Source organism: Hemitrygon akajei, chromosome 22 (assembly GCF_048418815.1).
Source record: "Hemitrygon akajei chromosome 22, sHemAka1.3, whole genome shotgun sequence".
Classification (NCBI taxonomy): Eukaryota; Metazoa; Chordata; class Chondrichthyes; order Myliobatiformes; family Dasyatidae; genus Hemitrygon; species Hemitrygon akajei.
In genome coordinates this window covers 11,429,947-11,443,505 of record NC_133145.1, presented here as the reverse complement: position 1 = coordinate 11,443,505, position 13,559 = coordinate 11,429,947, and the positions used below count along the sequence as shown (strand labels likewise).

At 40.1% G+C, this 13,559-nt stretch overlaps 2 protein-coding genes across 9 annotated transcripts in view; one reads left to right on the top strand and one right to left on the bottom strand.

The window, feature by feature from the left end:
• sap30bp (SAP30 binding protein) overlaps positions 1–1,122 on the bottom strand; it is a 132,256-nt gene extending 131,134 nt beyond the window's left edge. For both annotated transcript variants that reach the window (XM_073026693.1, XM_073026694.1), the window contains exon 1: positions 999–1,122. In XM_073026693.1, the coding sequence (XP_072882794.1) occupies positions 999–1,077 (79 nt within the window). In that variant the 5' untranslated portion in view covers positions 1,078–1,122. The remainder of the gene's footprint in view (positions 1–998) is intronic.
• recql5 (RecQ helicase-like 5) overlaps positions 1,099–13,559 on the top strand; it is a 106,694-nt gene continuing 94,233 nt past the window's right edge. For all 7 annotated transcript variants that reach the window (XM_073026684.1, XM_073026683.1, XM_073026687.1 and 4 more), the window contains exon 1: positions 1,099–1,312. In XM_073026684.1, coding sequence (XP_072882785.1) covers positions 1,114–1,312 — 199 coding nt within the window. In that variant the 5' untranslated portion in view covers positions 1,099–1,113. The remainder of the gene's footprint in view (positions 1,313–13,559) is intronic.

Below are 13,559 nucleotides of genomic sequence, written 5' to 3'. Positions count from 1 at the left end.
AATCAAAAGTGGTGGCAAATCAGCACATAGGAGGGAAATTGAAAATCTGGCTGAGTGGTACCAATAACAACAACCTCTCACTCAATGCCAATAAGACCAAGGAGCTGACTATTGACTTCAGAGCTCCATGAGCCAGTCCTCAATAGAGGTGAACAGGGCCAGCAACTTTAAATTTCTTGATGTCATTATTTTGGAGGGCCTGTCCTGGGTCCCAGAACACAAGTACAATTACAGAGAAAGCACGGCAGCGCCTCCACTTCCTTGGGAGTTTCTGAAGATTCTGCATGACATCTAAAACTTCCACAATCTTCAATAATGTGTGGTGGAGAATATATTGACTAGCAGTATCACAGCCTGGCATGGAAGTACCACAAGAAAATAAATCTCAGGGTTGTAGATAGTGACATTACCTCCAGTATCTTCCCCCTCCCAGCTTTCAGATTGACGTTCCTGTAGTTCTCTGCTTCTCCTTGCTGTCTTAAACTGTGGAATGACATTAACACCTTGCAGTCTTTGGGAACTTCAGCATCTACCTTTGAAGTCAATATTCCCGCAAAGGCCTCCTCCGCAATTTCTTCTCTAGCTACCCTCAATGTTCCAGGAATTTCAGCTGACCTGTCCCTACCAGGAGTGCTCCACCTGCTATACAGGGAGAGGCCTGTCTCCGCTAGTATTTACTCTACTGTTAACATAGCAACAAATCCATCCCTACCAGTACTGTAACCTTGCTACCTCCAGTACATCCTTGGGTTGTATTGGTTGTTAACACAAACAACGCATTTCAATGTATGTTTTGATGTACATGTGATAAATAAATAATCTGAATCTGGTGTTATGGAGCGTCAGGACCGGTTCGCTGTTGTACAGGAACAAACTATGTACCAAGGCCTAATGTCTTACACACAGCACTTATAAGCCGAATCCAGCCCATTATGAAACTTCTGCCCAAACCGCATCCCTCCCCCGACTCCCAAGCGTGCCCATAACCCGAGCCTCACCTGTGCCGGTATCACTATCTGAGTCCGAATCCCCCGCATAAGCCTTCAGCGTCGATAGAACATTGCGCTGGCTCGCCATTTTTGACGCACTCTGTTTGACGTCACTGCTCCGTAAATGCGCACGCGCCCTTCTGGCCCGGTGTGCGACGTCAGCATTGTGCGACCGGTCCGGTGTTGTGGTGATCTGTCGGCAATGGGGTCTCCGCTGGGCTCGGGAGGCCCGGACCGGCTCTTAACGGCCCTCGTCCGCGTCTTCGGCTTTCAGTCGTTCCGCTCAGAGCGGCAGGAGTGCGCCGTCAGGGCGGTGGTAAGAGGTGAGGCTCCGAGTTCCAGTTGAGCATTCTCACTACCGCCTATCCCAAGCGTACCCCTTTCCCCCACCTTCACCTTCTGCCTCTAACCCTCCCCCTTCTTGAACCGCGTACCTCTTTCCCCTCCCAGCCACTCTCCCTCTTTGTCTTCCTTTCACTCGCTTCCACTATCTCTCACTTTCGCTCCTTTGCTTTCCCTTGTTCCCTCGTCCTCACCCTCTCCTACCCTCTCTCCCTCTCTATTTCCCCCTTTGAGGAAGTCAAGGATCTAGTTGCAGAGGGAGATACGGAGGTTCAGATTTTGAAACTTGTTGATTATGACTGAGGGCATCATGGTGTTGAATGCTTAGTAAACAGCCGCCTGATGTAGGTATTGCTGATAATCCAGATGATCCATGACTGAATGTTAGACTGAATGTTTCCTTCTTGGTCTACACTATGATTGATGCCCTTTTGAAGCAGGTGGGAACCTCTAATCGCACCAGTCAGAGATTGAAGAAGAGTTTGAATACTCCAGTTAGTTGACACTGTGCTTTTGCAGGTACACCATCAGGACCTAACTCCTCATGAGGGTTCAACCTATTGAAAGATGTTCTGCTTTTGACTCCTGACACAGATATCACAGAGTCACCAGATGCTATGGGATTTGCATATCTGTAGTCGTATTCACCCTTTCAGAACGTGCATAAAAGGCTTTCAGCTCATCTGAGAATGAAGCATTAACAGCTGTTTATGATGTTTGGTTTCGCCTTGTAGGAAGTAATGGCCTGCAAACCCTGCTGTGGCTAATGTGCATCTGAGTTTTGTCTCTGACTACATTAGGAATTGAGTTTCATTCTTAAGGTAGCCATTTGTAGGTCATACCTGGGTTACTAGTAGAGTTCTGAATCGTCGGTCTTGAATGCTACAAATCTAGTCCACAGCAGACTGAATCTCACAGTTCATCTATGTCTTCTGGTTTGGGTCTGTCTGGTATGTTCTTGAAGTCACAGTTATTAACATACAGTGGCAGGCAAAAGTCTGGGTACCCCTGGTCAAAACTTCTGTTACTGTGAATAGTTAAGTGAGTAGAAGATGCACTGATCTCCAAAAGTCATAAAGTGAAAGATGAAACATTCTTCAACATTTTAAGCAAGAGTAGTGTATTATCAAGACATACAAACAAGCTGAATGAACTCAGCAGGTTGGGCAGCCCGACCTGCTGAGTTCATTCAGCTTGTTTGTACGTCTTGATTTGACCACAGCATCTGTAGTGTACTTTGTGTTTACAAGTAGTGTATTATCTTTGTTTAGTACAATTTTAGAGTGGGGGAAAAAGGAAAGGAGCATCATGCAAAAGTTTGGGCACCCCAAGAGATTTGAGCTCTCAGATAACTAAGGTCTCAGACCTTCATTAGCTTGTTAGGGCTATGGCCTGTTCACAGTCATCGTTAGGAAAGGCCAGGTGGTGCAAATTTGAAAAGCTTTATAAATACCCTGACTCCTCAAACCTTGTCCCAACAATCAGCAGCTGCCTAGCACTCTGAAAATTAAAATAAATGATGCCCACAAAGCAGAAGGCTATAAGAAGATAGCAAAGCGTTTTCAGGTAGCCGTTTCCTCAGTTCGTAATGTAATCAAGAAATGGCAGTTAGCATGAATGGTGGAGGTCAAGTTGAGGTCTGGAAGACCAAGAAAACTTTCTGAGAGAACTGCTCATTTGATTGCTAGAAAGGCAAATCAAAACCCCCGTTTGACTGCAAATGACCTTCAGGAGGGTTTAGCAGACTCTGGAGCGGTGGTACTCTGTTCTCTGTGCAGCGACACCTGCATAAATATGACCTTCATGGAAGAGTCATCAGAAGAAAACCTTTCCCATGACCTCACTGCAAAATTCAGTGTCAGAAGTTTGCAAAGGAACATCTAAACAAGCCTGATGCATTTTGGAAATAAGTTCTGTGTACTGATGAAGTTAAAATAGATCTTTCTGGCCGTAATGTATGTTTGGAGGAAAAAAAGGGTGCAGAATTTCATGAAAAGAACACCTCTCCAACTGTTACTAGGCTTGTGTTGCAGCCAGTGGCACGGGGAATATTTCACTGGTAGAGGGAAGAATGAATTCAATTAAATACCAGTAAATTCTGGAAGTAAACATCACACCGTCTGTAAAAAAAAAAAGCTGAAGATGAAAAGAGGATGGCTTCTACAACAGGATAATGATCCTAAATACACCTCACTCCACAATGGACTACCTCAAGAGGTGCAAGCTGAAGGTTTTGCCACAGACCTCACAGTCCCCTGAGCTAAAAATCATCCAACATCTGTGGATAGACGTCAAAAGAGCAGTCATGCAAGACCGCCCAAGAATCTCACAGAACTAGAAGCGTTTGCAAGCAAGAATGGGCGAAAATCCCCCAAACAAGAATTGAAAGACTCTTAGCTGGCTACAGAAAGCGTTTACAAGCTGTGATACTTGCCAAAGGGGGTGTTACTAAGTACTGACCATGCAGGGTGCCCAAACTTTTGTTTCGGGCCCTTTTCCTTTTTTGTTATTTTGAAACTGTAAAAGGTCAACAATGCCAGACACAAGAATATACGAAGGACACTTCACATTATGAATCATATACAAAAAATAAAATCGAAGCAATAGTGATTAGCATGGACGATGAAAAGGCATTCGATTCGGTTAATTGGAATTTTCTTTACAGAGTTTTACATAGATTTGGTTTCCATGACACAATTATTAAAACTATAAAGGCACTATATGACAATCCTACTGCTAGGATTAAGATCAATGGATATTTATCAAATAGTTTTACCCTAGAAAGGGGCATGAGACAGGGTTGGGCATGGTCACCGCAACTCTTCAAATTATATCTGGAACCATTAGCTCAATACATCAGACAAAATGAAGATATCAGGGGAATTGCTATTAAAGGGGCAGAGCATAAATTGGCCAGTTACGTGGATGACATTTTGATATATCTAGGGCAACCAACATACTCTTTACCTAAATTGATGCAATCCTTTGAACAGTATGGTCAATTATCAGGATACAAGATCAACATAGATAAAACCCAATTGCTTTCATATAACTATACCCCACCAAGAGAAATTGAAAGTAAATATCCCTGGCATAGCAGACAGCGTCTTTCAAATATTTGGGCATCATTATGCCAAAAGATTTGGCAAAATTATCAGAATGCAATTATCCGCCTTTGTATAAAAAAAATTAAGGAAGATTTAACAAGATGGAACCTAATTCCTTTTTTTTCGTCTCAGTTCAAGGATTGAATCCATTAAAATGAATATATTGCCCAGACAATTATCTCTTTCAGACCCTACCAATAGAGATTAATCAAAATCAATTCAATGAATGGAACAAGATGTTATCGAGGTATATTTGGCAGGGTAAAAGGCCTAGAGTTCGTCTCAAAACTTTGCAATTAGCCAAGGAAAAGGGGGTATAGAGCCTACCTTCTCTTAGATATTATTATTTTGCAGCACAGGTGAGAGCTGTGATATGTTGGTGTAACCCATCATATGACGCTCAATGGAAAAACATTGAGGAGGGGATACTTTCCATCCCCATACAGGCAATTTTGGCTGATAACAACCTGCAAAGGTACATAAATACTATTGATAACTCATGGGTGAAATGGACTCTTAAAATGTGGGAAACTATTATAAAAGAATAAAAATTAGAGGGAGATATAGCAATTCTTAAATGGTGTGCGTATGACTGGGATTTTACGCCGAGTAAACTGGATGCTAGATTTAAGGACTGGACAGCTAAAGGAATAACAGTTCTTTGCAATATAATGAAAGAAGGAACACTGTTCAGTTTTGAAATGCTTGAAGAGAAACACTTATTAGAAAAACAAAACTTTTATCGGTATTTGCAGATGCAACAGTACATTAATAGGAGGGTTAAAAATGTAACCAAGACAAGTACATATTTGATAGAGCTATTTAGAAGAGGATATAATTTAGATAACGGTAGTAGAATCATTTCAAGCATGTATAAGGGGTTGTCAAATCTTAAAACACATTTGATTTCATACATTAAAACAAAATGGGAGAAGGAAGGAGGGATAATTATATCTGAGGAAGAATGGACAACAATATGGAGGTATCAATGGAAGTGTACCAGTTCACAGAAACAGAGGGAGTTTGGATGGAAAAACTTGATAAGATATTTTATTACACCCTCTCAGAAATCCCATTATGATAGTAACCTCCCTGTTTGCTGGAGGAATTGTGGAAATCAAAATGCAAACTATTATCATATTTTCTGGGATTGTCCCGTTATCAAAGACTGTTGGAGTGGGATACACAGTGCCCTATCTTTAAATGTGAAATACCCTTAGAAAGTAAGACCATATATTTTGGGTGTATACCTCAAGAATGGTTGAAAAGAGGTAAATATTTAATGAATATACTGCTGGTGGCTGGTTAAAAAGACTCTTACTAGGAAATGGTTATCACAGGAGAGCCCAACTTTAAATGCAAGGATGGAAATTACAATGGACGTTTACAATATGGAGAAGATAACAGCAATAAGTTGGAACAATTTGATTCATACTGGGAAAAATGGTTTAACTAAATAACACCTCATAGACCTGATTTTATTTTCACAAATCAATGAATATGTTGGAAAAAAAAATCACTCCCTGCTTATACATTGTTTTCTCCTTTCGCTTGTTCTTTCTTTCTTTCCTCTTTTCTCTATAAGAGTATATCTCAGATAAATATTACGTGGAGATCTGTGGCAAATATGAATATATGATATGTATAGTATCTGAAATACATCTTATGCAAATGTTTGAACTTCAATAAAAAATAAATTACAAAAAAAACTGTAAAAGAGGGAAATAAAAAAGTAATCTTGCTTAAAATATTAAATGTGTCATCTTTAACTTTATGCCTTTTGGAAATAAGTGATCTTTTACTCACTTACCTATTCACAGTAACAGAAATTTTGACCAGAGGTGCACAAACTTTTTCAGGCCACTGTAGGTCATGATGAAGTTAGTGACAATTATGTCATATTCATTCTGAAGCAAAGCTGCTTTCCTCAGTACACCAATTGAAAACAGTCCTGTAAGCACCCTTCTGCTTCCCTTGTGGTCCTCATTACTGGTGCTGCAGTCCTTAGTCACTGCAAAAGTACAGCCAGGTGAGCAGACTTACTACAGTACAGGTGTGGGATGGCACTGTAAGTATTCTTGATAGTGTGGTGGTTCCTCTGGTTCCACGGGTAATGTGGTGGCGATAGTTGGTCAGAGATTGCTTCAAGTTAGCCTGGTTGGTGTCCCTGCAATGATCAGAAAGAAGGTACGCTATCATCAAGGTGCTCAGCTCCTCCAGTGCCAATCTGAGGTTTGTCAGGGGTGGAATGCACATTTGCAACCAGGACAATGGTGGAAAACTCCCACAGCACATAAAATAGATGACACAACCACTAGATGTTCCAGGTCTGAGAGAGGACCATGCACCGTGAGTTATTCATAAAGTAAACGCCATCTCCTCAGCCCTTCCCTGATGCTGCTATCTGGGCCATGTGGTGGAAGGTGAAGACCTCGGGCTGAAGTGCTGTGGCTGGAATACTGGGAATAAGCCATGTCTCTGTGAATCAAGAGCAATCCCTGATGTTCCTCTGGTACTGCAATCTTGCTCTTAGGTCATCCATTTTATTTTTCAGAGCCTGCATTAGGAGAATGGCACAGAGTGGGGGCCTCAGGGCTCTGCATTTCAGTTTTGCCTGCACCCCAATGTGTGATTTATACCTACTCGTGTTTTTCCATTGTTCATTGATGTAGGTATGAGATCAGTTTCTGATTGACCATGTGGATCATGCTGTCCTTACTGATGTGTTTCTTAAGCAATACACATGAATTGCTGGAGGTACTCAGCAAGTCAGACAATATTGACTGGTTATTCTCCATAGATGCTGCCTGACTTGCTGATTTCCTCCAGCATTTTGTGTGTGTTGCTTAAGATTTCTAGCATCTCCGGAATCTCTTGTATGATGTGTTTCTACTTGCTACACAAATCCAGGCTGTTACCTCTGTTATGAATACTTTCTCTTGGATGTCTCCGTTGTCTTCAAGTATATACTGAAGTCTTTCTAAACAGTACTATTTATGTTCTTTTTACTGTTTAAACATTTTGGAAACTGGAAAATTTTGTATAAATCATTGATATATTTTGTAAAAAATAATGGCCTGAATGATAGTCCATGGGGAACACCTTGCAAGGTTGTCCAAGGCTACAAGATCTACTTGTTGGAGTACTCTGTGAATTTCTGGTTACCACATTATCAAAGTATTTGATTAAGCTTGAGAAAGATACAGAAAATATTTACAAAAATGTTCTTGGACTGGAGTGTTTGAGTTATAAGGAGCGATTTTAAAGAATTACAAGGCTGAGACTTTTCCCTGGAGTAAAGGAGACTGAGGGGTGACCTTATGGAAGTTTATATAATCATATATGGGTTTCTGGAATGAGATGACGGGAGACAGTACAGGCAGAAACAATTACAGTATTTATAATTAATTGTTTTGGAAAGATTCAGAGGGACCAGGGCCAAAGTCTGGCAAATGAGAATAACACATTGGGCCTTCATGTGCTGTATAACTCATGAATCTTAGAACACTTATCTACTATTTTCTGTTTTAATTTCAGATTTACTACCTCTGTTTTGGTTTGATTTTTATGCGATATACTTTGGTTTCTGATCTTAGGTCAATTTTTATTCCATGGGTTCCAACCTTATCTATTGTACTCAAGTGTTTTTGATGATTATCACAAATGTCACCTACTACATTTTATTCATCTGCCTTCTCAATAATTTCATCAAGAAGTTCAGTCAGCTTAAGTTATCAGAATTTGTCGTTAATAAATCTGAGGCTTTCCTTAATTAGCTCAAACTTCTTTAAGTATCTTTGTGGAAGAAATTTTGTTACCAGCTAGATACTAAGGGGTTAAAGAGTTTTTTTCACAGTAGCCTAGGACTGCTGTGAAGATCAACAGTCTTCCTCTTTCCTCATTCATTGCTTCTGAAATATTTTCCAGCACAGAGGATAAACTGGTGTTTAGTTCCTTTGCATGTCTTTGAGATTCATTTTAAGCAAGAGCATTGTTGGATCTATGCAGCCTTCTTGCATCTCAGAGGTCTGGAATATTATCAACGCCAATTGTGGCTGAGGTATTTACATCTGGCGTTCTTGACCTTTGTCTTCTTTATTTTCATTCTATTCATGAATTCTGCCAGAAAGTAGCAGTAGTATACCAGTAGAAAGTACCAGGCCCCTCAAGCTAGGCCCACCACTCAATTGTGATCATGGTTGATCCACACTGGCCTTGGGTCTTTTCTGTTTCAGACTCCCATAGCCCTCAATTTCCTGATCTTTCAAAATTACCTCTCTCCACTTTAAATACACCCAATGATCTTACCTCCATAACCCTGGGACAGAAATTTCCAGAGATTCAGTACCCTTTATGTAAAAATAAATAAATCTGTGCACTCCTTTTTTAAATAACTGTTCCCTAATGTTGAAACTCAGTCACTCTTTCCCCTTGTTCAACACAAGTGAAAATGTGTCAGCTCTGTTTTGTCATCTCCCTCCCAACCACCCCAGAATCTTGTTTGTGTTAATAGGTCATCCTTCATTCTTCTGAATTCCAATGAATATAGACCCAACCTGCTTAGATTTCCTCAATAGGATAAACCTCTCATCCTAGGGTTTAAGTTGGTCAACCATGTTAATATTGAGACAACATATTTAGGATTTCAACTGACCCTCTGCCTCTATGCATCTAATATCTTTCTTGCACGTACACATAATTGTGTTTACATTCATGGATGTCATTTTGGTTTAGTTCAGGTTAGCAGCCATCCTGTTCTCTTTTCCCATCTTGTTTTTTTTTTAACCTCCTGCTTCAGCTCTCTATAATTAGCCTGGTTCCCTCTTGAACTTTTCATCTACTGTGCACCATGTGCTCTCTAAATTTCATGCTTTTGTCTTTCAATTAAGTGTAGGAGATTCCCAACAATAAAAACTGGTCAGTTTAACCTTATTAGTATGGAAGCTTTAAGAAATAATTTTCAGGTGAATTAAAAGGCCCTGAGTTAAATGGAGACATTGGAGTTAATAAAGCAAATTAATACAAGATTGTTGCAAGTAAATTACTTTTGAAAACCTGATTCAGTATTTTTAAAGCCAGGAAAGTTAGAAGATTCTGGGTTTCAGGGGACTGACAAAGTAGGTTAGCTACATAATTCCCCATGGAATAGAATCAGGCATAGCTATTGTTCAACAGGGAAAAGCAGAGGATTATGGTAGATGGTTGTTTTTCCAGATTGCAGTAATGTTTCCAGATTTAGTGTTAGATCACCACTTTCTCAACATAATAACTTGAACACAATGTGAAAAGGTTCCAAATTTTTTAAAAGTGACCTGTGGTTAACAGTGAGGAAGATGGCAACAGAACAAAACATTAATCAGCATCTGGTAGAATGAACAGGTGGCAGAAAGGAAGTGTGGTGAAGTGAAGTGACACATTTTGTTAGAAAAAAAATGAGTTGACATTGTTGATGAAATGGCAGCTCTAAAAGGCATAGAGGAACCAGAGCCCTGGTGAATGTGTTGGGAAAAATTCATTAAGAGAAGAAAAAATATTTTGTTTGTAGTGTTTCAAAAGCTCACTGTAAGAAAGGAGGGATAAGAATCTGTAGATTATTCAGAAGGACTATAGTTTGTATTTATGAGAAGATAATAAGATGGGCTACAGAGGAAAAAGTAGGGAACGTGGCACAGACCTAACTCCAGTGGTCAAATTCTGACAGAGAACTTCGTGACAAATGAAGCTGAAGTAATAAAGGATTGGAAAGAAGAATATTAGCAGCCATCTTTAAGAAAAAGGTGCCGGGGAAATTCATCCCCATTAAATCTGTCATGTGCCATGGGGGAATTGTTAAAGACTGACCCAAGGAAGGACATGATAAAGAACTACAAGGAACTAAAATTGGTAAAGTAAGTCTTTGTGGCTTTCTGGGCAGAGGACTTCAAGACATTTTAGGGTTATTTGATGAAGTGTTGCAGATTGGGAATGTAGGAAAGTCAATGGATAATGTTTCAAGTTTGAAACCCATGAAGTAGTTGGAGAGTTATCAAAGTGAACTGGCTTCTAGCTGCACTGAAAGACACATGCATGCAGTTATCCAGAGGTGACATTTAATTCAGCAAAGGGTTGAATAGTTGAAAACAGATATTTCACTTAAAGCAGGGTGAACTGAATTGCTTGGCTAGGGGATATTGATACTATGAAAATAATATAAATTATAATTAATGAAAATAAGTTAAAGGATTTAGATGATGAGCTGTTTTTGAACTCTGGAACCAGCAAGATGAATTTTGCCAATCCAATGTTGAATGGATAAACAACTTCAAGCTTTAAATCAGCAGTCGCACTCTAACCACAAAGCATTTTCACCATCATGCAAGTTTACTTATCTTGCTCTGAATAACTGATGATAGTGCGTGAGCAGAAATGTCACATTTCTACTAATGCCTTTCAATATTTGAAAATAATCTGAATCTTTGAGTTTGAACTCTGAGACAGTGCAGTTTCAGGCCATTTAATTCTAGTTTACCTGGAGCAAGTGCTGGAATGTATTACATGGGAAATTATTGAACATTCGGAAAGAGGCTAAACAGGTTTCGAAGGATGGTTCTCTGATCAGCTGTAGAGTTTTTGGAAAATGAGCTACATTTATGGCAAAGTGTACAATAACTGTAAAGCTTTGTAAACACTTCACCATAATGCTTGAAGAAAAATCATAAAAGGAAATAAATTAAACACTGTGTGAATATATAAAACAACTAGAGATAAGCTTATATTTTGTATGTAGAATTACAGTGCATAATAGAAGAGACCATGACAAGATTAGGAGAGAAACCAAATTAGAACCATTTAAAAGCCAATGAAGAAATTATATAGGAAGCAAAGTAGTAGAATATTTTACAGGCATTCTATTAAAATAAGATTGGGATGGGTATAGGGCCATCCAAATAATCTAGATTATTAGTTTGCTGCAGTATTTAGCACAGAGGTTGAACAGATCAACATGATATTGGATGAGATGTTAAGTGATGAAATAACATTTAAAATAAGAAATACTAAATCATTTAATCAAACTCAGAAAAACAACTTTAACTTCACTCACTCACTCCAGATCAAAGACATGGGAAGCTGTGTGGGCCAAGGCTACACCTGTCTCTGTGGGTTACGTACAAATGCCTGTTTCAGTCCTGCTCAAGTCCCCTCCCCCATTGTCTTTCTGGCCCACAAATGAATGTATTGATGCTACGTTCCACACTTACACAGAACAGTTTCATCACTTGTGCTGCTAATTTTCACTCTGCTCTCACCTTCCTGTGGTCTCTGACTCTACCTTTTTTATTCTGGATTTTTCTGTATCCATCTCAGAATTGGCCAGCTACAAGCATCCTTTACCAGGCACCCAAACTGACTACACTTCCTCTATGGACTTCATTTCATTCTCCAGTTTCTTCTGTCTTTTTTGTATTTGCTCAGATGATGCGATTCTCCACATGGGTTCTTTGGAGATGTTTAGCTTCCTGAACTGTGGCTTCCCTTCTACCAGACTTGACTATATTTCTCACATCACTGTGCAATCCATTTGAGGGCAGAGCAATAATAGAGTACCCATGGTTCTCATCTTCTACCCTACCAGCCTTCACTTTCAAAGGATTATCCTTTGCCATGTTCACAAGCTTAAAGAATATTTCACCACAAGACTCATCTTCATATCCCAATGTCAGTTTAGTAATTTGATGAGATCGTTGGCAACTGTCTGGTACACACTTTCACCTCCAATCTGTCATTCCCTTTTTTATGGTATTTTTCCATGCAACTGCAGGAGATGCACATCTGTTCTTTTATCTCTTACTGTATCATCATTCAGAAACCTAAACCGTCTTCCGAGGTGATACAGCAATTCATTTGCTCTTCCAATTTAGTGCATTGCATTTGGTACTCACAATTACATTGGAGTAACCAAAAAGATTTGGTGACCGCTTTGTGGAGCCCCTGCATTCAATCTGAGGGGTGACCTTGAGCTTCCTGTTACCTGTCACTCTAATTCCCTATCCCACTTCCACTCTGACTTATCTGTGGTCTCCTACAGTATGCACAACTTTCTCTTATCTCTACCTAAACAGTTTTTTCATCCATTTTCATGAACATAGGCCTCCCCTTTCTACTGTTTTTGGTCTGTCATTAATTAACAGAGCTGCTTCCTCTTTTCCTGGCATCCCCTCCTTCTGAAGTGTCACGTAACCCTCGATATCCCAGTCCATGTCACCCTGCAGCCATATTTCTGTAATAGTTAACAGATATTTACTCTCAGACAATAATTCAGAAGTTAGAGTCTACAATATTCTGTTTAACTTGGTGCCTAGCTCCATTCACCATGTGGAATGTTTTTTTTTGTTTTCCTGATATCATCGGTCCCAACATGCACTATGAACATTGTCTTCTCCCTCTCGCTTATTCTTGTCTTCAGTCCAGAGCTGAACCAAGGTACCATCCTGAGGACATTTGCCCTTTGTTGCAGTGCACAGTATGAGTCCTCTGTCCTACATTGTCTTTTACTACTCTACAGTCTTCATCCCCATCACTTGAATGACCTCTTGTTGATGGCATGGTCCATGATCTCATCTAACCTCGAGCTCAGCTCTAATCAGAGCAAGCTGAGCAATCCTCAATACTGGTGGCAAGTTGTACAGCTGAGACTCCTGCTGTCTTGGTTCTCTTACCTGCCACGTTTGCAGGCACACTTCCTGCACTTGATTATTAATTGATTGAAAGATCATACCTTAAGGGGGTGACTGATTTTGGGTATAAACTGTCCAGGTGATTTTCATTGGCAACACGAGTGAATCTGCAGATGCTGGAAATAAATAAAAACACAAAATGCTGGCAGAACTCAGCAGTCATCTATGGGAGGAGGTAGTGATGATGTTTCGTGCCGAAACCCTTCATCAGGAGTGAAGTAACATGGGATGGTCGGGGGGGGGGATAAGAAGTGGGGGGAGGGATGAAGTAGAGAGCTGGGAAGTGATAGGCTGGAGGGAAATAGGCTAGGGGGAAGGTGAAGAATTATGGGAAATAAAAGAGAAAGAAAGGTAGGGCTGGGGGGAGATTATAGTGAGGGGGGAAAAGAGAGAGAAAGAGAACCAGA